Source organism: Manis pentadactyla, chromosome 1 (assembly GCF_030020395.1).
Source record: "Manis pentadactyla isolate mManPen7 chromosome 1, mManPen7.hap1, whole genome shotgun sequence".
NCBI lineage: Eukaryota > Metazoa > Chordata > Mammalia > Pholidota > Manidae > Manis > Manis pentadactyla.
The window spans coordinates 155472547-155497922 of NC_080019.1; the positions used below are offsets into that span (position 1 = coordinate 155472547).

The following is a 25376-nucleotide window of genomic DNA, read 5'->3' on the forward strand; positions in this document are numbered from 1 at the left end:
AATCTTGTTTAAAGAAAAATGATTTAAAATTAATAAAAATTAAGTACAAAAGCAAATAGAAAAATTAATCATGCAAATTACTAGTTGTCAAAAAATGACTAATATTACAGACATTACAAAGTTTCTAAAAGCATTATATTTATCATTAACTGCCTGGCATACATACCTCTGTAATACTTTTCTTATATATTTGGCAGTATACTCTTCAATAGCCTTTCATACGACAACAATTTTCTAATATCATTGTCTATACATATAATGGAAAGATAATTCAATCTTTCCTCTAGTTTGGTTGAGTGTATTTGTTATTGATAGAAGGGCTGTGTAAACATGCCAACACTACATAGTCACACATAAACTCACTTTCTGTAGTACTGCTACAGGTTTGTGTCCCACAAACAAGAATTCTGATAAATTCTACTTTATGTGATTTTCACTTTAAAAAAGTCTGGTGCATTTACAGGTATAAAAATGGTATACACTTCATTATTGAATAAATGACCATTATGAGAGAAATTATATCAATTACAAGTCATTCTTCCTCTTGTATTTTATTTCTTATGCCTGGAATAATTTTCCTCAAGTCCTCTGCCTTGCCAGTGGGTTTCAGCCCTGGGCAAATTCACTCTTAATTCAATGAGACTGAAAAATGACAATAGAACATTCTTGGTGTGAAAGGGTTTATGCCCAACTTCATTCGTACGGTGGCAGGTCAAGTGCTAGAATCCTGTCTACCTCCAGTGCAAGTGTGCATGCAGTAAGCCAGTCTCTGCCTCTGGGCCTATCTTTCCACTGCAGCCATCTCAGCGTCTGTCCTCAGCGCTGCCACCATGCCAGCCTCTGCTCTCCTGCAGCAGAGCAGCCCGAGCACTGGGCGGAGCTCTTTATATATAGAGTCAATAATAATGTATTGCCCCCAAGTGTGTAGTGAGCAAGCAAACCAGGGTCACGTGAGAATCCTGGCCATAAGAACTTCATTTTTCTCTATGTCCCCTTTTGCTATCATACATTTCTAATCTTGTTTCACCTCTACTACCCACATACTTTCAGTGCCATAGGTGTTAGGATATGTTTGTCTTACTTCTGGTCCTGCATTTTGGTTGAAATGCTTGGTGAGTTCCACAATGGAGAAATTGAAATTTAAGCAATAACTAAACTCTAGAGGGTCTGAAAACCACATAAATAAACACCACTAAATACAAACTATATGTAGTCCCAACTCAAATTCCCCAGCAGATCCCCAAATGCCCCCATAACTTCAACACAGCTGGCTCTAGGAGAAGTGTGATGGAAAGGGGATCCAAGTGGAAAGAGACTGTGGTCTTAATCAATTGCAGGTAAAATATTACTTCTGCAAATTTCATAAACAGCACATGACCATGTGTTCACATTCCTTAGTTCACACTGGAAGAGCCTGTGCCCGTGAGGGCCTTGAAACTTCAGCTTCATCAGCTTCACGGTAAATACGCTTCTATTGCAGACATTCACTAAATGTCTCTGGAATAGCAGAATGAAGGAATGAAGACAACCGTGCTAAATCTGTATCTCTGAGATCCTCACAACTCCAAAATCAACATTTTGATAGACCACCTAATGTAATCTTAGAATTTAATATACAGAAATTTGTTATGAATTCAAAATGTAAGGATGTAAGACATCCAGGAACTGATATTAGAGAAATAATAAAAGAAAATTCAAGGGTCCTTGTTTTATGGCCTTAAGCTAATTTTTCATTGACAAAGTTTGCATTACTGATGCAGGGTGCCATTTGTATTTATAATTCATTCAAATGCTTTGTTCTACCATAGAGTATATTAGAATAATTAGATATTATCTCCTTCATGAAGTAATTGCCTTTGAGGAAAAAATATATCATGGTCCAACTGTTCACTTTAGGGGGTCTCTTAATAACATTAAGATTATCTTCCACCTTTGCAGGCTGTCCATTGACAGAAGGAATTCTATCTGGATGAACATTAATATTATTTCTACTACTTATACTATCACAAACACTATAGAAATTTTCTATATGAAGGACTTTATACATCATGACCCTATGCCTTCTCACTTACTATAGTGTCTGTTTAAGAAATATGACTATCCTAGCATTTTCCTTAAGAGCTATTTCTTAGAGAAATATTATTAGTTAAAACCATAATTCAGTATAAACCTTCCTGGCTCCTACCACTTTTATCACCAGGAAGACTTCCTGAAGAGCTCATCCTCTGGGTAGACATTAGGGTGTAGGGACTGCTTTGGTCACAGTACAAGCTGGGGACACATCCAGTAGTCATTTAACACTCCTTTGAGGAGTTAAATTATTTTCTGGGCCTTCTAGCTGGAGGGAACATTTTATATCATATTCTATTTGCTTTCATACTCTCTGGGCTTTTTAGTAAGTGAGCCTTTAATGGAGATTCTCACCTAAAATGATAAGGGTAGAACTGGGAATTTTACTTGTCCTGTGTATTATTCTAGGTTTTTCCTATTTTCTCAAATCCAACAGAGGAGGAAAGATTTCTAAAAGAGAAAGTGCTGGTCAGTCTTGGGGAATAATCTGGGATGAACCCAGCTGAAGGAAACTGGCTGAATTAACTCTGGTGGGTTAAATAAAGCCAGAAAAGTTGGTGTGACTGCCTTGAGCTCTGCTGCAGTCAGTAGGGGCTGGAATGCTTCTAGGAGGCATCTGGTGGGGGTGACAGGGAGGCCTAACAGCCACCAGCTGGTGCTGACATGGCCTGCGGCCCATAGACTCTCCAGTGTGCTTACAAACATTCTCCTTCAGCTCACAAAGCCAGGGGAGGATGACTCCAGGGTGCCTTCCTTTCCCTCCCCCAAGTCAAAACTGCTTTGAACATTTCCTTAACTTGTATAAAGTATTTAGTAAATAATCATGGCTTATCACTTCTCCAACCTCTATACCTTTTCAGGGGCAGTTTGGCTTCAAAGCAAAAACAAACACCTGAGGTGAATTGGCCTCAATGTTTTTCTGTGTTAGTCATTGGGGTATAAAAAATTTAAGAAACTCCATATTGTTGAATTAGTGAAATAAGTCAAGCACAGAAGAACAAATACTACATAATAGCTGCAGTAGCCACATTCACGGAAGCATACAGTGTAGTGGTGGCTGCCAGGGGTTGGGGGAGGAGGAAGGGGAGGCAATAAGCAAAGGGTTAAAGTTTCTGATCTGAAGGATTAGTAAATCCTAGAGTTCTACTGTACAGCACAGCCTCTATAGTTACCAGTACTGTGTTGTACACGTAAATGCTTGCTAAAATGGCAATCTTAGGTTAAGTATTCCCATCCCAAAGTTATAACAGCGGAAGGAAACTTCTGGAGGTGATGAATAGCTTTATGACATAGATTGTGACTATGTTTTCCTGGGTGTATATTTACCTACAAATTCTCAGGTTGTATACACTAATTATGTAGGGGTTTGTATGTAAAAAAAAAAAATTTCTTTTGAAGAAAATCTGTACTATTGTATTTAGACATTACTATTGTATTTTAAAACAATCTTAAGGAGTTTTTGGGTTCCAGATTGTAGTGACATCTGTGTAACTACCACATACTCTATTTTGGCACTTCAAAGTTTGAATCATACTTGTTTTTGATCAGTGTCGTTTTCTTGCAAGAGGGTTCGCAGAGTAGCATGTTATATAGAGTGTGACAAATTTAAAGCGTATCTGGATTAAGAAAAGTTACTCCACTCGTAAACCAGCCAAACAAAAAACGAACTGGCAGACCAGGCACGCACAAACCCCCGCGTCACTCCTGAGACTCGGCCCTGGGGTAATCTCAGGCAGCCCTGGTGGAAATTGTTTTTGGAGTAGCTGTTAGCTGAAGGGCAGGCAGCCCAGGGTACTCTGGTTCCGCAGTTTACCAGGTGCTTTCACAAACTTCAAGTTCATAAACCTCTTTCAAAATTCTGAAAATTATTTCCGCTCATTAGTTGAAGGACATAACACAAATCTGCAATAGAAAGTAAAAACTGAGAGCAAAGCGAATGGGCTACAGTCCGAGCTCTTTCGGGCGGGAAGCCAGGAGCCGGGTCCGCCCGAACTCTGCAGCCCGCCAGCCCCGGAGGGCGCTGCCGCCTCGGCGTGGGGCGGAGCCGCGGCCTCTGGCTCCTCCCAGGGGCGGGCCGGCCGGGGGCGGGGAAGGAGCCTTTGCACAGCGCGAGGAGCCGCCGCGCGGGGAACCAGTTGAGCCCTCGCCGCTCCCGCCCGGGATGGACTGAGCCGCGCCAGCTGCCTGCCGGCGTCGAGTCGGTACCGCCGGGCCGGGCTCGGGGCGAAGGACACCGCCTTGCCCGTCCCGCGCAGACGGCCCGAGACCGGCCACAGCGCCGAGGGGATGTCCGGCGGCCGGAGGAGGGGCGGAGCCCCCTGGCACACCTTCTCCCGGTTCTTCGCGGCTCGGAGCCCTTCCCGGGACAAGGAAGAGGAAGAGGAGGAGAGGCCGGGCACGAGCCCGTCGCCCGCCTCGGGCCGGGGAGCTTCCAGGTGGGAGCCGCGGGGGGCGTCGGGGGCCGCGAGCGACTCGCCTGACGGGGCTCCTGGCCCGACCCCCGCTGCCCGCCGCGCTCGGCCGGGCTGCAGTTCGCACGGCACTTTCCGTTCCCCTTCCTCCATTACTCAAGTGTCCTCCTTCTCCTCGCTGGCCCGCGGGCCGCGTCACTGCCCCGTCCTTGGCCGGTTAAGGCTGGGAGAAGTTCGTGACGGCGGCCGGTGCCTTCCCAGCCGGCCCGGCCGCCCTCGCCGCGCGCGGCCAGGCCTGCCCCACGCCCGCGTCTGCGCCTCCAGTTCCGCGCGGGGCGTCCCCCGGCGTCCTGCCGCCGGTAATAGGAAACAGTTGGGGCCGAGCCGTGGGCCCGGCAGAGAGGGCGCGATCCCAACACCACTTGTGGAAAGGTAAAGCTTTGGAGCGCTTACCCTCTCGGCTGATATTTGCCATCTTACTTAAAGTTTCTTAAAATGATTTTTCTTTAAATTGTGATACTGAGTTCCCAAGACTTCACCAAAGTATAAAAACCTCGCTGGTGTTACTGACCACTGCGTGGACGTTTCTGTGATGCGCCCTTTTTTTCTGGCCCACTTGGGAAAATCTGCCTCAAGTTCTCAAACAGATTCCAGAAACCAGGACTCGAGCTGCCTTGATTTCAGTAATGAAAGCTTGCCTCTTCTCTACAGCCTTTTCTCTTTCCTCCACCTGCTGTAAAATCGAGTATGTTTTTTAGACACGTCTCATTAAAACGCCCGTTCCTGAGTCTTTTCATCCACCCCGAGGGAGGAAAAGGGGTTAAGTGAAATACTGCTATTTCAAACTTTTGATGTGAGCCTTACACAACTCTCTCCCCCAGATTGCATTAGAAGAGTATAATCCGTGTGGTTGTAGGACGCTCTCCAGGAAGCTGTGTTTACTTCAGATTTTAAGACTTATTGGAGGGTTTCAAACAAAAATGGGTAGGAAACAGAACTGTGACTGACTGAACTGGTTCCATTAGTTTTCAGGTCTTGTGATTTGATTCTAGTCGTTCATGGGCTCCTCAGCTTCCCCCCTTGTGAAACATTTCCATTATGACCAGGTGTTAATAAAATACTACATCTTTCCAAGAAAGCTCCTCTAATAGGTTAACTTCTCCTGAGAAGCTTCAGCTATTACTGCCCTGCTAATGGAGAATTTAAAATGCAAAGTTACATGGTGGTTAAAAACAGTTTTTGAAGTCTGACAGGGCTCACCCAGAACTCAGATCTGCTGGTGTGGGCAGACAGCCTGTGGGGCCTGCCGTCATTGTAACAACACTAACAGAATTACAGAATCACTGCTGTAATGTATAGCCCAGTTTAGGAGCACACAAGGATCACAGACTCATTAGAAGTGATGGGGTGGGCAGGAAGGGCGTCAAGGCACTGGTACTGTTTCAGTAGGTGGAGAACTTAACCAGGAAGATAGAGGAAACAGGTCTAGGCTGAGCAGACGCTTATAGGGAGTTATGATGTACTGGGGACTATATACATTAGTGGAACAGAGTGCAAAAGGCAGTAAGAAAGAGTGGAGCTGGTCATAGAGTTAAGAACTGGAGACAGAGTGGCTCTTGATTTAAAGTTTAGACTATTGAGAAAGCCTATTAAATGGGTATTACTGAAAAATGAACTTTGGAGGATATCTGCCTTCTAATTTTCTCTACTTTGAGAAAATGATAACTCAATTTTGGTTCTTTGCTTTATCATATATAATAGAAAAATTTTAAATGAGCTCCATATGTTTGTAACTCAGGATGGGGATAGGAAGAAGAGAACAGGATTTATCAAGGCCTGACCTTGCACTTACTCCAGGACTGGTACTTTTACTTGGAGCATCTTATTTTCAGCTGGGAAGGTTGATAGGCATGGTGATAGCATGTCACTGTTCTGACAATTTAGGAAGCTGAGGGCGGAGTCATTCATAGTGGTTGATGCTGTTGGCATCTTGGGTGGAACAGTTCTTTGTTGAACTGGACTCTCCTGTCCTTGAAAGGACATTTGGCATCCAGGACGCCACCCACTAATTGCCAGTAGCACTTCCAGTCATTGGGACAACCCAAAACACCCATCCGTGTGGGTGGGAGGGAGAGTGGTACCCCTCCCAGTGGAGAAGGAATGGATTAGTTTCGGGGATGAGATTTGACCTTCAGTTTCTCTGACTTCAAGCTCTCCCTTTTTTCCACAGTGTCTTGCCCACCACCCTTTTCAAACTGTGCTTCAAAACATATCTGAATATGTTAAGTCAATTGGACCTTTACTTTGTTCCAGAATGACTGCAGTATGGCCCATTTCAGATAGATACCTTTTGGCTGTTCTTTGAGTGTCCAGTATAGTGCTACTGATGGAAAGAAGGTAAGACAGAATCACTAGGCCCCAGGCCAGGGACTGTATCTTTTCGATGTCCCCTTTTACTAGCTCAGGAAAGGAGTAAATCTTTGTTGTTGGAGCAGGAAAGTACTTAAAGTGGTTTTCAACCAGGGGGGTAGTATACCTGCCACCCTCAAAGTGGTCATTTAGAAACATGGAAACTTAAAGCTTTGTTTCCAGGCTCGCAGTTTAAAGTCCGAAGAACTTTTGTTTGTCATTGTGGCTGAGGCTGTTACATGGGCAGAGCCAACATGCTAATGGCTTGTTGTAGAAAACAGTCTCATAAAAAATGTCAGTAGTGCCCTTGATACATGAGTATTACTGGCCTTCAAGTTAAACGTACTAGAGTTGACCATTGTTCAGTTATGTGGGGAAAGGGAGTTTTGTTCTCTGAATTTTCATGGTAACTATATTTTCATTGATTTGACAGCACTATAGAAAATAATTGATAACTAGTTTAGTTGAATAGGAGATGCTTTTGTTGTGTTGAGGCACCACACCAGTGGTTCATAACTACAGTAATAAAGATGACTGGGAAATTCCAGAAATCATCAGCAGCAGTGTTTATTTTCTGAGAATCTTGAGCTTCAGGTTAACAGAAAGCACAGAATGTACTCTTGGAAGTGGAGTCAAACTATAGACTGTTTTGTGCTGTTGAAACTGTACTTCTTTTAAAGTGAGATTTCAGTCTTTTGTTTTTAAGGGTATCTAACCAGATGGCTAATTTGGGGGTTCTGTTTCTTGCTGAGGGCATTCCTTTAAACTAACTCAGTTGTATGCTCCAAGTGTGCTAAGAGATGCAAGTCTACTTCACATTGGCCTGCAATAAAACATATAATCAGAACTTATAACTGGACCAAAATGTAACATTTTGGGGTTCTTTTTTTACTTCAGTGGAAAATATGTAGAGGGTAATAGCAAATTTTTTAAAGAGAAAAATAATATTCCCTCAAATAACTTATTTCATTTCCTAATCAGAGTTCTGAGGAAATAGTCTGAAGCCCAGATATACCATACAACTATGGCAGGAAAAAAACATAGGTTTTTGTAAGTTTAAACTAAGGAAAGAAACTGGGCTATCTCCTGAAATGAGAGAATCAGAATGAAATAACAATTAAGCCATACTTATTTTGAGTTCTGTTCATTCTGTAAATTTGAGTGGCTACTGTGTGGTACTAAGTCTGACTAAGCAGTGGGGATACAAAGATGAATGAATGACCAAAGCTGCCCTCAAAGAGTTGGTAAATTAATTAATGAAGGAAGTAAATATATGCATCTCAGTTCTCATGATGAGCTCATTATAGGCCAGATATGGTTATGGTGTATGTGTGTGACTTGTTTATTTCAGAACACACTTAACTGTTTTCATGACTATCAAATACTGTATGAGAACTTTAATTGGGCTTTCAAAATCTCTTCTCACTTAAACTTTCCCCTAAGCATGATTTGATTAGCATCCTTTGCCAAGCCATGTGATAGTAACTTTACAAGTAGGCTGAGTGGAAGTGTTTTGCCTCCATTCCTCTTGCTCTTTGACTTCACAGGCTCAGCAAGACCTAGATGGAGGCAAGAAAGCTCATCCTTAGGGGAATTAACATTTCCTGTAAGAGGAGATGCTTACATAAATACCTTACTGTTGATAGAGAAACACGTTGAAGTTTTGCGACCAGAAGTAACTCATTCTTAATGTTTGTTGGCACTTGTGAATGGCCAGGTAATAAGTACAACTCGAGCAGGGCTGTCCCTCCTCCTGCAACCCATGTGGGGAAGATCCCAGAGCAGTGAGTGAAAGGACTGTTTGCTTAGGCAAGTGGGATTTTTGCCTGACAAATTAGTGATGATAAAACTAACGCATCCTTTATTGAGGCCCTAGTGAGAGCCAAGCCCTGTGCTTGGGGCTTTAAATATAGACATTCACTTAATCCTCAGAGCAGCCTATTTATCTTTACTCCATTTTACAGATACATAATTTAAGGCTTGGAGAGGTCCAGTAGCTAATCAAAAGTCTCAGAGCATCTGTGGTAGAGTCAAATTCTTCTTCCTGAATTCAAAGCCTACAGCATTTTATGATAGCTTCCTCTGCTTTACTTGGGGGAGACCCATAAGGCTGGCCTTAACAAAATGGTTTTGAGTGGAAATAAAAGACAATGGCATGCAGCTGGAAGTTTGCCCAGATGGCCTGGGTCACTGCTTTGTACAATAAAGAATTCATAGTCCTGACAGTTGAGAAAAGGAAAATAAATGTATGTATTTATACAAATTATAAATTTACGTTTAAACACAAAAAGGGTCAGTTTCCTTCAAAAGAGATACAAATTAAAACTATAGCAGGATAATATATTACACCTACTTGATAAGCAAAACTTGAGTTTGATGTGAGAAAACCAGAACTCTCATTCACTACTCATGGAAGTATAAATTGATATACCATATTGGAGGGAAATTTGACAAGTCCTATCAGTATTATAGATTCCCATACTCTAACTTAGCAATTCCCTTTAGGAATTCCACCAGATGTGTTCAGTTTGCAAACAGTCCCAAAGTTGCCTGTACTAGTTCAGTCATTAGGTGTGTTTTAATAGTGAAAGATGAAAGAGCAGAGTCGAGTCCCTTCAGTAGTGGACTAAGTGATAAATTGTGGTGTGACCATATAAGAGAATATTACACAACTGTCAAAAATAATGAGAATGCTTTTATGTATCTTCAAGATACATTAAGAAAAAAAAGCAAGATGCAAACTATATGTCTAGTATGTTCCTGTTAGTATATAAATAATGGGGAGGTTTGAAATAAGTCTGTTAGCTCATGTTAACTCTTTGGGAGGATGGAAAACTGGGTGAGGGATTCAAGAATAGGAGGGAGACTTTTCCTTTTATACCTTTTCATACATAAAATAATTATGTGAATTACCTATTTCAGGAAAAAAGACTGGTTTAAGACCTGGTGAATATTTATGTATAAAAAAAGGAAAAAAAAATTGATGATGATCCTGACTAGGCAAAAACTCCCCCAAAAATGAGCAAGCCATATTAACTTGTATAGTGAGGAAAGTGATGATTAGGACTACAAATAAATAGAAGTAATATTAATAATGCAGAGCAATTTGTAATTTTGACATTTCTACAAGTATGAATGACGCTTATATATTATGCTGTGTAATGTGAAATTCGTAGAGTTAACAGAGCATCAAAAATAGCAGTTCATTTTTGTGAGATCATCTATCATCCTCCTTGAGTAAGTGTGACTGGGTAAGTCATTAACCTCTCTGAGTCCTTTTTTAAAAAGCAAGGGAGGTGGCCACCATCTCTAAGGTCTCTCCTAGATTTAGCATTCCAGCCAAAACTCCATAGGGTTATGGGTATATGTACAAAATAAAACACACCCATAGAAGAGGGAGACTTGTTTCACTGGAAAGGTCACATGTGAAAATTCACTGATTAATTCCACTACGTGATCCTAACATTGTGATCATATGATTTGAAAACTCCACCATTGCCGACCAAGAATTCCCTTACCAAGAGTTCATACCTGTGCCAAGTCCGTTGCTCAGCTCTGGGAATCCAGCAGTGAGCACAGTACAACATGGTCTTTGGCTCAAAGCACTCTTGCCATTTTGTGGGGTAGGCAGACATAGCACAAGTCTTTCTTCTCTCTCAAAATAAGTACCAAGTGACACATGGGGGCTGTAGGAGGATTTAATTGGTGTAGGCCCTTTCTTGAGATTCTCTTCTTAAAGAAAAATTTTAATATCATTTAAGCTGTTTCTTCTGGCATTTCTGTACATGTGTCTAAATAATGTTTGACTATTCTTTCTTGATTTGTAAACTTTATAGACAGTTTATATTGATTTCTGATTATGGTAAATGGCATATTAGCTATTTATACCGCTTCCCAGTCCTTTATTCATCCAGCCAAAATAATTACTATAATTTTAGGAGTAAGTCAAAAATCAATCTTCAGATTTTTATAAAGTGCAGTTTTTGTTTCATTAGTACAACATGCTTTTTTAAAGAAAATATTTTTTACATCTTCTTTATAACAAATAGCACAAATGGCAGTGTCAGAAAGGACATGAAAATGGTATTTGAGTGCTCTCAACAAATAGTAGCTTCATGTAATTTCTACAAGATATGTGTTAGAAAGTTTTGCTTTACTGTTTGTATTAAAATTTTTACAAAGTGGAGATACTGCCTTAATCGCAGATCATAATTTTTTTTTACAACTGCCATGCTTTCTGTGAGAAGAAATGAGATATTTCAAATTTTAAATTCTGAGAATAGGTTAGGTGAGATGTAAACCTCTTGGCCTTCTATTGTTTGACTGTCAAAGCGCCAAGGAGGGCTCCCTGGTGGGAGGGGTGCATTTGTGTTGTTAGTCCAAATGTAGTTTTAATACAATTACTCTATTAATTTTGATTATTTCATTGTTCTAGGAAGGAAAATAAGGATCATATTTGGCAATATTGCTTATTTATGATACAAAGAAATTACCATTATGTAATATTTGTAGTTTCAGTATTTTATCATCATCTGTTCTAAATCCATTGCTTGTATTTTTCCACTAACATGTTTTTGTTTGTTTTTCAAAATCAACTACAGTACTTTGTAATTTTTTGTCTCTTTAATAACATAGAAGAAAAATAAAAAATAAAAAACATAACTTATTACCCTACACACTCAAGGACAAGTATACTCTTCAGATAATTTCCTATGGATGTGTTTAAATGTATACATATTTTTATAAAAAATTCTCTGGATTTTGAAACTTGAATTTTTTTTTTTATCCAAAAAATTTAACAATGATGTTTCAACATGATCTAAAATAGTACATATATTTATATAAATTATAAAAATAATTTTAAATTTAATCCTTTAAAAAATCTTAGTCGTGTCATCACTTTTCAGAATTTAGTTGGAATATATATTTCTGTGCTTACACAGGATTTGTATTCTAATGGAAGAGGGCAAAAAATAAGTTATGTAGGTTGACTTATAATGAAGTAAAGTAGGGTGAGAAATGGGACATGAGGAAAGTAGTGAGACTCTAGAGTAAGGTATAGATGAGATGGTCATGAAAGGCCTCTCTGTTAGGTGACGTGTGCAAAGACCTAATGATACTTGGGAGTGGGATGTGAACAAATCCAAGGAAAGAACTTTCCAGGCAGCGGAAACAGCCAGTGCCAAAGTCCTGGGGCAGGATCATACCCAGATGCCAGGGTTGGCAGAGATGAGAGTGGAAGGGACAAGAGCATGGATGACATGTGGAAGGGCGTAGGGGGCCAGATGAAGTGGGCCCTGGTGAGGAGCGGAGACACACTTTTTGAAAGTATTGCATGGGTGTGGTTGTATGTGTGTGTACATTTCTGTGTTCTCATACAGATTGTTGTTTATCAGTGCCTGAAAACTTTATAAAAGAGAAAGAATTTGAGTTGGAGGTTGGAGGTGAGATGAGGCTCTGGCAGCTCTGGAAAAGCACAGTCTCACCTGTCTGTGGGTCTCCCTTTTCACTCCCACAGGACACTTTGTTGAAAATAACATGAATGAGAACCTCATTTTAGAAGGCAGCTAAAATACTGTTGCATTCACGTGACAGCAAAAGATTCAGCATACTGATTTTTGTGAACTGAGTCACAAGTGTTCAGAATCTGCAGGGTCCAGGGTGGAGGACTTCAGGAGAATAGAGCAGTTACTGATGTCACGTACAGACAGACAGGTCAGGTACATATCCCACACACCACAATTCTCACTCCGTAGCCTGTGATTGAACTGTAATTTGAGGGCATGAGATGGGGGACAGGAAGTAAATAAGCTTAAAGGGAGAGACATAAAATGTAGGAGAGGCTACCCTTGCAGGGCAAGGATGGCCAGGAGAGTCCAAGATTGCAGAGCAGCAGGGCTCCATAATCATGGCTATTCCCTTTCCTCCCCGTCCCGATTTTTCTCCAGCGTTCTGAAATTTAAATGCCAGATGTTTGAGCTAAAATACATGCTTTTTGACTGTCTTAAATTGCAGCTTTTAGTTACCTTTTAATTTGAGGCCCAGAAATAGTGCTGTAACCACCTGTTTTATATTCTGTTAATGGTCATGTAAAAAAATACAAGTACCACTGTACTGCTGGTAGTCACCAATAATGAGTGGACAGCTTTCCAGGTGTTGGTTGTAAATCATCGGTGGGGAGTTATCTTTATCCCTGGGCTCCTGGCCAGTGCACAAGTCCGCCTTATCCATAGTGTACCTGCAGTAGAGCACTGAACAGACAGCACTCTGGGCTTGTGTGATGCTGTGTTTCTAAGAAAACTCCCTGAGGCAGTGTAGATGCCCCAAGGCATGAACAGACCGTTAGGGCATCTGTAGGGATAAAAACCTGCACTGTATTTGAGAACCACAGTGAGGACTTGGCAGAGTTGGGGCTCAGGGATTAGAGGACAGGCCCAGAGGTGACTCACTAAGTTCAGAAAGGGGCACAGCGGAATTTTTGCCTCTTTGTCATAACACCCTGGCGTTGATTTTGATCTGAGTTGGCTTCTTGGTCACAGTCTCCCTTCACCACCAAACCCTGGAGGTTAGTCTACCTGTTATTTTTCCCACTTCCCCTGCTCTTGGAGGGTCAGATGGGATTTCAGGTCTAACAGAGAGCGGGTCTGATCCTTGCAATTTGAAGAGTCAGATCCAGAAAGGTGCCTTTTGACTAGAGGGCCTTTGTCCCTAACGTGCTGTCCCTGAAACAGATGTATGTCTGTTGTGAGTTTTTGCAAAGCATTTTGCTACTGCTGACAGTGAGAAGGGGAGTAGGTGGGTAAAAGACCCTTGTTCCATATTATTTTTTCATCTAGTATGCCAAGGTACAGTCACACCTGGCGGTCTGAAGTATGACTTAGTCACCTTTCAGGAGAAGGCCAGATTCTGGCTGCTTCTAGAGTTTCATCATAGAAGTTAAGTCAGGTGTGCTCTGAGGTGAAGGAGGCCTAACAGAGCTGCAGTAAAAAGGGAGATGCTGCTTAGTGCACCAGGTTTCTGGAACTTGCAGAGTTTGGGAGGTGAAGAGAAAACTATGGTAGTTGGCCTTGATTCTCTTTCTCTGTCCTCACGATACTGCTATTTCTTTACCTCTACTGCAGAGCACACCTCATCCAGTAGACGTGAAAATCTAATGTGGGAAGATAACTCCAGCTCGCATCAGGCTGAGTGGAATAGAATGGAAGGAGAGAAGGGTAATCCTCATCAGAGGATCCTAAGAAGGGAAAAGAATCCTTGGGGGGACTGCTGAGGTGTCATGTATTCCCAAATTGGGGACTACCTTCTATTATTGACCTTGTGGCAGGGATGCTCAGACTTAGTGCCCATGATGCCATCAGCACCAGAGAGCCCTCCTTTCTGGAAGTGGTAAGAGATCCACAGAGAACTGGGCATCTGGAAGAGTCTTGGAAGCTGTATTCAGTTCTGTAGCATTTCCAGATTTTGGTGGTGCTGCCACAGTCGTGTGTGAGAGGCCACAGCTGTGCCCAGGTCGAGAGGAATGAGGGCTTTACCCTGTCACCATGCCGCCGCCCGTCTCCTCATGCCCTCTGTCCAGTCTAGGAAGCTGCATCCTTGCCATACGAGGAACTGATGCTGGAAGAGGCCAGCAGCAGCCATGTGCTTGAGTTTCTGGGGTCCACTGAATGAAGGGGGTTTGTTCTTGTTGGTCCCACACTATAGCTGGGATGTTTAGCTGCTGGGTAGGGTGAAGCTGGCTGCTGGGGCTGGAGGTCTGCAGGCATCGGTGTAGGAAGATGCGTGATGTTCCACAGGAGTGAGGTTTCTGAGCACTTGATGCCTCCCCCTTAAGTATAGGCACTTAACACATTAAAATAATATGAAGTGGAGATCCCTCAGACCAGATCATTCTCTTTTCTCTGTACAGCTGGTTTCAACTGAATATGGAGAGACTCTCAGACTATTACTCATCAAGAACAAACCCAGAAAGGGGGTTGACTGGGGCAGTGGTTGAAAGTGTGGATTCCTAGGCCTCACTCTGGCTGGAATCCTTGACAGTGAAGCCCAGGAATCTGCTTGAGAAATGCAGTTGCCCAGGCGACCGGGTGCCCCTTGGTAGGGGTCCTGAAGAGCGAGGGTGGGGAGTTGGTCTGGTGTGGTCACCTGCAACCCTCGGCACCAGGAGCAGTGCCCGGCCCCACGAGCGTGCAGTGCCTCCCAGTGAGTGAGGAGTGAGTTCTTGTGCACAGGTTTCTGCTTCTTACCTGCTTTGGGTTAAGTATTCTTGTTAGAATTTAATAAAAAATAAGAGTGGAAGGTATGGTAAGGGACAGGATAGGGCCTCTTCTCTGTATAAACTATTTGAACTCTAGAAGTTTAATGTGCCCCATTTTTTTCATGGCCCAGAGTTTTGTGTCTGTCATGAAGTAGATGCTTAACTGTTGGATTCTTGTAGCTGCCTGTCGGATTCTTGGTTCTCAGCTGTGGTCTAAATACAGTTGCTTAAAAAATGAGGAGCTTCTGTGTTGCTTTGACCTAGATGTCTATCTGGGCTGTTTTGAAAGAGTTAAGTTCCAGAGTGCTGTTAGCTAAGTAAGACGAGCCTAGTTAGAAGACAGTGTGGTCCTGTTTGTGCCTATGTGTGGTATAATTCCTGCCCCTCACCTCCTTCCATAAGCAAAATGTGTGCTTTCTAAAAATACTGCTATTGAAATATTCCTGGGGCCCAAGGGGGGTTAAACTGTGAAAGAACAATAGGAACAGACTTTGTCTTCCGTAAGGTTTGAATTCATCTGAATTTGAATGTGTTTCTCTTTCCCTCTTATGGTTCAGAGTCTGAGAACCATGCCAGGCCTTCTGAGTCTTACTCTGTTGTTTAATTTTTTTTTTTTGCTATGCAGTCATCTAAGTATCCAGTGTTTCGAGTATTTTTATTTACTATCTCATTTATTGTCTTTTGCTTTTAAATCAACTGAAAATGACCTTGTTCCTGTGGAGTAATTTTCTTCTCCCAGCCCTACTTCCCTCTTTATACCTTCAGAGAAGGATGGTTTGGAATGAGAGTAGATGGTATATTCTTTCAAGAGGCTTACATACCACTACATTAAGAAAAAAAGACTGCGTATTTACATTATTGCCAATGAGACAAGTGTTTCTGCTTAAGGTAAGCAGGCACAGAGAATCTTTTTGATATATATATATATATATTTTAAATTCATTTAACAAATAATATTTGAATGCCTTCATAGTGCCAGGCACAGTGCTAGGCTCTGGGATATAGGCATGAATGATACAGTTTCTGAATTTAATGAGTTCAAATTCTAATTATGGTAAGAAGCAGGAATCTGGTGAGTGTAGTGCTGGATATCTTCCTGGGTATAGTAGGAACACACACAAAAAAGTACAGATTAAGCTAGAGCTAAGCCAAGGATTTTGTAGGCAGGAGAAGAAGGTCGTTGTTCGCGTGTGAACTTGGCGTATCATACAATATTATTTTCTACTTCCATCCCTGTTTTTTCCTATAAAATTTCCATGTGTTAAACACACAGCTCATACTTATCTTCAATGCTTGCCTTGCTTTTCCCATTGACACACTTAAAAGGCTTAAGAACAAGGCTGTATCTTGTTGGTCCATGCCTAATCTGCATAAAGTCTGAGACAATGAAGTTTTAATTTGTTTTTTTCCAGATGTTCGTGATCTTTCTTTCTGTCTTTCTTTCATTACCATTTGTTCCCTGGGGTAGTCTGCATGATTGCCCTGGAGTTAATGGACAGGAAAATCTAAGTGGCATAAACTGTATCCTCTCTTGCATCCTATTTGAGCTATTGACACTATTTTTCCATTCCCTCTACCATCCATCCCCATGATACCATATGTTTTTCCTGTTCTTGGTCATGCTCCTGCTTTATGCTTGTCCCCTGCCTGAAGGCTTCCCAGTGCTAGTAGAACAGAGATCAAATTCTGTAACAGGTCAGGCCGGTTCTTCATAGCCTGGCATCCACTAACCACTGGTCTCATTCTCATCTCTAGCAGGATTATCTCTGCCTGTCCCAAGTTTCTGTTCTCCCGTCTCATATTAAAAACAAACAAAACATGGTTTCCCAAAATGCCCTGTTCTTCATTTCTCCCTGCCTGTGTACCTCCTCTGTGGGCACTCACTGAGCAGGCAGAATTGCTGCTTCTCATTTCCTCTGTGCTCCCTGGCATTTTGTTCATTCAACAGTTGTGACTCTTACCAAACTGTAGTATTTGTTTGTGTATCAGCCTCCCCTACCCGGTAGCATGAGTTTCAGAAAGACCCTTGCCTATTCGTTCTTACATCCTCCAGACCAAGCATAATTCTCAGCATGTGGTGGAAGTCATGATAATCTTTAGAGTGGAGCTATCAATTTGTGTGTGATAATGGAAGTATGAAAACAAGATAATGTGTAAACATAGAAATATAAATTTTTAGACCTAAAATGTCTATGTGCCTCCTGGACAAAGTAGTTTATTATGTATCTCATACAGCATCTGTGGAGGTATTCCAGACAAGACAGTAGTGACTATCTGGGAAATAAAATTCGTAAGGTGCCATCTGGGACACATTAGGGGCTAGAAAAGCCTGCATCTATTTTCTAACTATTCCCAAAATTTGCCAGATGACCCTATAGGTTTATAAAAACTTGCTGAGTAGAAATGTGTTCTATTCCATATAGCACTCAGCATATGCATTAAAAAAAGATCAGGCCATGGAGTACCTTAATATAAATAAAATCGGAGAATGTAAATAGTTTCCAAGATGATGATAGTTGAACACTGGTGCTGCTCTGTTCAGGCACAGCATTACTGTGATGTTGATTATCAACAAGAAAATATAATGCATTTTGGACTCACAAATTTCTGAAACCTGGATGTACATGTTTCAATGTTATTCAAGTATAGCGATTGAAAGCAACATATTGTTAGTATAACATTTTGTATGTGAATCTTTGGAGCATTGCAGATAAAGGACCTTTCAGTTTTTGCGTGAAACAGAAACAATGATTTTAGTAATTCTCTTAATTTCAAAAGAAACTTTTTTTTTTCAGTATTGAAAAAGAGCCCATGTGTACAAGTCAGAAGAAGGAAAATGTACTTTCATCAGAAGCTGTAAAGGTATTGTTTTAAATATTTTATATCAAGCAAATATTTTTCTTAATTTTTGCTCCTTCTTTTAGATTCTGTCACCTCATTTTACATTCCAAAAGAGCACTATGTTGTTTCCATGGAAATCCAGCCCAGTTCTAGTGGACATTTGCGTCTTGGGTTGGATAGGGATGGGGGAAGAACAACACTGGAGAGAAAGTTTTGAGAGTGGTGTTCTTATCTGCACTTTGCCACTAAATCAGCCCCTCTTGCTTCCCTCATCTTTCTTCATTCCTCTGTGAGTTTAGCTGCTGAAACCTCCTTCCAAGCTGTAGAACTTTTCCCACCTACTCTTTTGCAGCCAGTTGTTGGACAGCCTGATGGTTGGCCACCGCACAAGCTCTGTAGGTTTCTTCCTCTCCTACCATTTTTGCATGTCTTGAGTTGCCATTCTCTCAAGATATTCACTTCTAGTGCTCTATGTACAACCTTGAGTTGTGTCGTAGGTAGTATGTTATTTCTCACATCTCAAACTTCGAAGTTTCTTTGGCTGCCACTTGTCATTACATCTTAATCCCTCATTGCCTCTATACCCACTCTTGACTTTCTGCAAACCTCCCTGCCCCTTGCTCCCTTATCTCTTGGTCTCCGTTTGTTTCCCTTCTTAGCCTATAATTGATAATGTACTACTTCAGCTCTAATCCCACTGATAAAAGCCCTCAGTCCTCAAACTTGGCTTTTAGTTTAATTTACAATAATCCTTCATTCCTGAAAGTCACAGCTCTGTGGATTTAGCATATATATATATATATATATATATATATATGCTGAGCAAATGCAGTGGCCAGGCCTCCATGATTACAATCTTTTCTACCCATTTTTAGTATCTTGTTTTGAGTGCCCAAGATAATTTCAATTTGGGATCTGGCCCCCCAAGTTAATATGGCTCACAGTCAAGAGACGGTTTCTCTTAGGATTTGAGGCCTATAGAGTTCTTATATATGGACAGTCCAATTGGCCCAAAATAGAAGGGGCACCATGTCACTCTCACTGGGGAAGCCTGAGCATGTGGGCCCTGTAACTTTCTCTTTGATTTCTGTAAACTACTGGTAGGGTTTCTTCAACTTAGCCACACAGACTCGGTTGTTCAGGGACCTGGGGCTGCCAGACATCAAAAGTATATAATTTGATAATACCAATAGCCCCATACCTTGGCGGAAAAAAGATTACCAACAGTATTTATGATCTTGTTACTTTAAAGAGTGTAAATTTAAGTTTTTTCATTTAGCAGTTGGCATAAAATATGTTTGTTTTCTTTCTAATGAAGAGTTTCCTGAAACAGCACTCCACTGTCATGTGCTGTTTCTTGCCATGCTTCCATCTAATGTAAATTTTATGACATTGTCTTAAAATTTGCAGCATTTTCCCTTGAGCCTGAAGTGTAATAGATTTACATATAATAAATGGTCTTACACATGTCTTTTTTGTTTTTCACCTTGAAATACCAAATCAAGACATTGAAGATTGTTTTAGCTATAAAAGTTATTGTGTTTTTCAAACATCTAGAAACTATTGAAGCTTTATATAATCTTTAGACATCAATAGATTCTTAGGTCTTAAAATGTTAATGTGCTATATGAATTTTGCTGGTTTGGTAACATTGGTAGCTGTTTCTAACACTTGTATCTACCATTCCACTGGAATATATGTATTTTTAATCAAGTTTATATCTAGCTGGCAAAACTTCCAGTTAGTCCACATTCTACCTTAATTTTTCTGTGGGGTCTATAATCTTGCAGTCTTAGACTCTTGCGGCATCCATGTCTACTGTTATTAATGAGAGAGCAAGGGCTTTTCCTGTAGGAGCTGCCTGGTTAAGTGGAGCGTGGCTTAGCATGTGCTTATCCACTAATATCACTGTACTCCAAAAAGGGGCAGTCATCTGGTAAAAATACCACTTTGTCTACTGAGTTCAGGGCACCCATTCAAGCAAACATTTTGAACTTTGTTCACACCAACTTGTGCAAAAACAGCAGACAGGCCCTGTGCTGTCAGTGAATTAGTAGGTCACCAACCCAAGTGCTGAGTCTTGGGTACTGGCAGAGTTGTGGCTCTAATTCCCGGAGTTTGAAGCAGGGTTTTGGCCAGGGTGCTTTGGAAATATATGTCTTAGGGACCACATGTTTCCCCAACTGAAACCCAGGGCCATTAACATCCAGAGTGAACACAGCACAGAAGTTATATGCTACCCGCTCTGCCCTGAGGCTCGGCCTGACCAGCACTGGTCATGTCTAAAGGTCATCCATGTTGAGGAAGTTCCTGAACTTTCTTTGGTGGTTGAAGATAAAATTGAAGGCCAAAAGAAGACAAAAAAGTTGTTTTGCTTCTTAAAGAACTTAAGGCCTGGAATGATATCAAAAAGGTCTATGCCTTTCAGAGAAAGCTGGTGAGGACGAAATGAGAAACTGGTGTCATATCAGCACAGGGGAGCCTGCATCATCTTTAATGAGGACAAAGGTATCTTCAAGGCCTTAGAAACATCCCTGAATTACTATGCTTAGTGGAAGTAAACTGAATACTTGAGACTTGTCCCTGGTGGGCATGTGGGACATTTCTGCCTTAGGACTAGAAGTCCTTTCCACCAGTTAGAGGAGCTGTTGGGCACCTGGCTTTGTAAAGCTGCCTCCCTCAGGAATAACCACAAGCTTCCCATGCATAAGATACTCAGTATAGACCTTAACAGGGTGTTGAAAAGCCCAGAGATCCAAAGAGCCCTCCAAACACCGCACAGAAGATTCATCACAGAGTCCTGAAGAAGGATTCACTAGGAAACCTGAGAATCACATTTATCATATGTGAGCTTGGCCATGTGGAGACCATGTGCTGGGACACCGTTCTTTACCAGGCCAGGAATCCCAGACTGGGTGGGTAAAGCAGCAGTGCTACAATGCCAGTCAGATGAAGAGGTTCCAGGCAAGAAGCCATGTAGGGGAGAAGGAAAAGAAGGCCATTGACATTGAGCAGAAGAAGCCTTTGGGGAGAAAGACGGCAGCAGCCAAGAAACCAGCAGCCGGGAAGAGGCCCCCAGGAAAGAGTCCCACCATAGGAGAAAGGCCTGCTGTGTCAGTTTGTTCATGCCAAAAAGGTCAGACCAGTTTGGACAGCTGATTTTGGATAAAGACCTGATTGGAGAGGCAGTGAGGAAAAATAAATAATAAAAAATAGAAGAGAAGGCATCTTATACTGCCCTTCTCCCTTCTGCTTCCTCCCAAGGAATTTTCATGCCTGGCTGCCTTCTCTCAGAGCTTGCCTTGACTGCATGCTTCCCTCCATCTTTACTGGCTTCTCTTTCCTTTTAAATATACATGGTGAAAATGGCTTCCTTTTGCAGGCCTGGTTTCCTTTCAGTCTATCATTGCACTTGACTCTACCGTTTTAACCAAAAACTTTTTATGAAGGTTCATCCTAATCACTGTTGAATTCTTAATGCTTTCTGACTCCTGTGTCACATCTCGTCAGACGTGGCAAACCCAGTACTCTGCCTGGGACGGGTCGTAGATAGTCAACGAGGAGTTGTTAAATGAGTGCAAATCATACCATGAAACCAGTGACTTCTTGCTAACCACATTCAGTGGCTTTTTCTTAGTTCTTATTTAACCAACTGTGATACTTGATTTTCCAAGTCTTGTTTCCTTTCCAGAAATTTTCTTTTTATCTTTGCTTCCATTATATAGTACTTTGTTTAAATTCCTGTCTCTGACTATTTCATCTGTTTTCCTTCACTGATTCTCTTCTGACTAAATGACTTTTCATGTAGGTGTTTCATAGAGTCCTCAGCCCCCCTCAATGTCAGTCTCTAAAATACACTCTTCCAATCTTACTGCTTTCTCTTGGCAATCATATCTCTATCTGACATCCCTCTTGAGCTCTAGACTTATCAGGTTTCCAGACATTTCCTTATGGATGGCCTTTGATACATCAGCGTCCGTCTGCCCATGTGTTTAGGGATGTTCTCTGTATATTTTGTTGGGAGGGAGGGAGAATCTTTTGACTGGGTGGTGTGGGGGAGGGGCCCTGGGTCTCAAGTACTCCATTCAGAGATTTTCACCCAAACCCTTCATTTTTAATCCTGTATCTTACACTGCCCAAATAGTGGTACCTAAGTGGTGCTTTCAAATCTTAAGCTTTTTCAGGTTGTCTTTGGGGTGGATTGTTTCCCTTAGGATCAGAGTTCTCCATTTCAATAGAAGCTTCCTCTGCTCTGTGCCTACCATCGACCTTTGCCTCCTAAGCCTTTTCTGAAATCTTCTATCTGCTAATATCTACTCCTTTATCTCTTTGTATTTATAACTTAAAAATCCCTTTGCTCTAATTTTAGAGTGTACAAGAGAAGAAATCAATATGTGTGGCTTATCTACAGTGTTAATTAGAACATTTATCTCTTTTTTGTAGTTTCTGCCTGAAGAATATCAGGGAGATTATCACTTGACAAACACAGTTAGAAAAGGCTGGAGAATTCATTTGTGTTTTTATACCATAATGTTTCCCATTTGTGAACTTAATTTATATGGTATATTCATAAACTAAATTTACCAAAAAGAACTCCTATTAAAGAAGAGTTGGGTCTTGTAAGCTTTACTTTTAAAACAGTAAGTCTCTTATCAGAAATGAATCATGAGCTAAGTAAAATTAATGAGATCTTGACCACACATAGGCTATAGATTCTCCAACCCAGACCTAAATAAATTGATGATTATTAGGGTTTTTCTCAATAGCTTGGCATCTAGTTTATACAAAATTTAACTTTCAGGCCATTTTAGAACTGTTGCCCATAAGTAATCATACAACTTTGGTGAAGATTCTGGCATCTTTTAAGTAGTGGTTGATTAATATATGCTTATGATGTTCCTAGGGATAATCAAAGAGTATCAATCTAGTGCATATTACTATTATTAATGATTCATAATAGTTATTTTTAATCTTATAAGTAATTTACTACAAAGAACCACACATTTTTTATTGTTGCCACTGTTTATTGATATGTAAAAACAGAAAAATTGTAGCTCAAGATTATCTCACTGAAGATAGCTGCTAATTGTTCTTTAATGCCTGTATTAAGAGTACAGTACTCTTTAGCAAGATAAATATTGAAAATTTATGCATCTGTTCATATGTTGATTTGTGTAACTCTCCTTCCTTCTTGGTCTTTTTCAACTCCTCAGACAGAGTTGAAATGGTAGTCAAATTTAAATGCATTAAATATTTTCTTAGGGGAAAATTACTAATTTTTAAAATATATGATGGTCTTCATAAATGCTTGTTTTTCCTTTTTCTCAGCAATACAGATAATAGCAGCAATGACATCAATTTAATATAGAGATTTCCAAATTTTTTTTTCCCCCAAAACACAGGAGCTCTTTTTTTAAAAAAAAAGTTCAACTATAATCATACTTGAAACCCATATATAAACAGGTTAAGGCAAAGCTCCCTTGTTGATGATAGGAATGAGTTGCCTGGAGCCCCACAGTCAGCTACTAATCTCTGTCTCCAGTAGCCACAGCACCTCCTTGGAGCAGTTTTACAATTACATTTGCAGGAAGGGAAAGAACACAGGCTTGGAATCTGACAAATCTGGGCTTAAAGTTTAAAACCCAGACGTCCATGTAGTAGCTTTGTGACCTCGGGGAATTTACTCAACCTCTCTGAACTTTGGTTTGCTGATCTCTGGTGGGGAGTGTTCACTCCGTATTTCATAGAAGTGTTTTAGAATTTATTGAGATAACATGTACAGCACTGCACAATATCAAGTAGAATGCACATGAAAACAATTGCCTCTTGCCATATAAACTTTGACTAAAACTTAGAAATATAACTATACTTGAGAATGGTGCTTTTTCTGGATTAATAGTATAGACGTCAGCTGTTAGAAACATTGATTCTCTTTAACATTTGAAAAGAAGGCATACATGGAGATATACATAGGAACTTCAGCAAGAAGTAGAAAATTCCATAAGGCAGTCAGTGCCATCAGAGTGTCTGACGTGGAGAGCGCACTGTGTGTCACTGGGCAGTCCTGGTGACCGACCAAAGGGACCGCCAGGGCTTATGCCTGTCACTATGGCTAGTGCCAGTCTGAGGCCTTGCTATCTTATAGTTCTTGGGTGTTGAATGTATTATAAGGTATGTGGTTTGATCTGCAGCAGCTACAGCTGTCATGGACCTGGAATGGTCCTACTTTGTGAATCAGAGTACCTTATTAAAATGCAAACTGCATGTGAAGGGTCATGTACTGAATCTAGATTTTGTGAGTAAGTTTATGGTGCCAGATATTGACTTCAGAACCTTTAGACAGGGCTCTAAAAAGTTCTCATAGAATTAAAAACACTTATTCTGGCCTGTTGTTTTCTCTGAAAAAGTCTCTATACCATAACAGGAAGGAATGGCTCTTCCCCTATGTTAGTGTCATCCTGTTCCCTTCTCTCCTTACACATCTGCTCTGGTTGATTTGATTTCTACCAACATCTCAGTTTAAGTTAAAACTCTCACCCATTGCCCCAGCCCAGTGTATTTTTCCTGAGCTTCAGGGTGATAGAACCTATTCTTTGATGAATCCTTCCTGTGAATATCACTGGGTCTGAGGGTTGACATACGCAAAATTGAACTCAGTGTATTTCTATCCTAACTTCCTTCTCTTTCTGTATTCCCTGTCCTGCTAAAAGGTGCCACCAATTACCCAATCTTGACATTGGGGAATGGTCCTCTATTTTTCTCCTGCAGTGTGCTAAGGCCTTTCAACAGCCCTTCCTTTCTGTCCACACCTACAACTGTTGTATAGCTCAGACTTTTCTTACTTAGATCAGCAATTTTTACCCCTTTTTTTTTTTCCTCTGACACACATGATGACTGTTTTGGGTCACCTGTTGGTTAAGGGAACTTACTTGGTATATACTATATATAAAAACTACATCCCTTTATCAGAAATAGCATGGAAATGAAAAACTGAAAGTAACTTCACAGATAATAACCTTGAATTCATTCTTAACAAGTGAGTCTTTAACAAGTGAAATTTCAACTTTTTAACTAATTTTAGTAGCAAATTATTTGTGACATCTTAGAACTGATCAAATACTGGTGTGACATAAAAGTTGCAAATAACTTATTATGTTAAACAATGACCAGCTTAGGGCATAATATGCTTGCCTGTTCTACTTTCTTAGTGGAAAAATAATTCTGTGGTAAAAATGTAATACTACCTTTCAAGCAAAATTACTTCAATAATAAGGGTATAAATAGCTCATCTTTGTACCTGAACAGTTGTAAAATCTATTTATTGAAAAATATTGTTGATGCAGGTATGTATCAATAGTTGCTACAGAGTTATTCAGAAAATCCAGCACAAA

General features: G+C 40.8%; 1 protein-coding gene and 1 pseudogene across 4 annotated transcripts in view; both read left to right on the forward strand.

The window, feature by feature from the left end:
- Positions 1 to 4213: 4213 nt before the first annotated feature.
- CRYBG3 (crystallin beta-gamma domain containing 3) overlaps positions 4214 to 25376 on the forward strand; it is a 111078-nt gene continuing 89915 nt past the window's right edge. For all 4 annotated transcript variants that reach the window (XM_036916564.2, XM_036916565.2, XM_036916566.2 and 1 more), the window contains exons 1-2: positions 4214 to 4505; positions 17940 to 18006. In XM_036916564.2, coding sequence (XP_036772459.2) covers positions 4357 to 4505; positions 17940 to 18006 — 216 coding nt within the window. In that variant the 5' untranslated portion in view covers positions 4214 to 4356. The remainder of the gene's footprint in view (positions 4506 to 17939; positions 18007 to 25376) is intronic.
- LOC118927830 (60S ribosomal protein L4-like) lies at positions 18457 to 25150 on the forward strand (annotated as a pseudogene).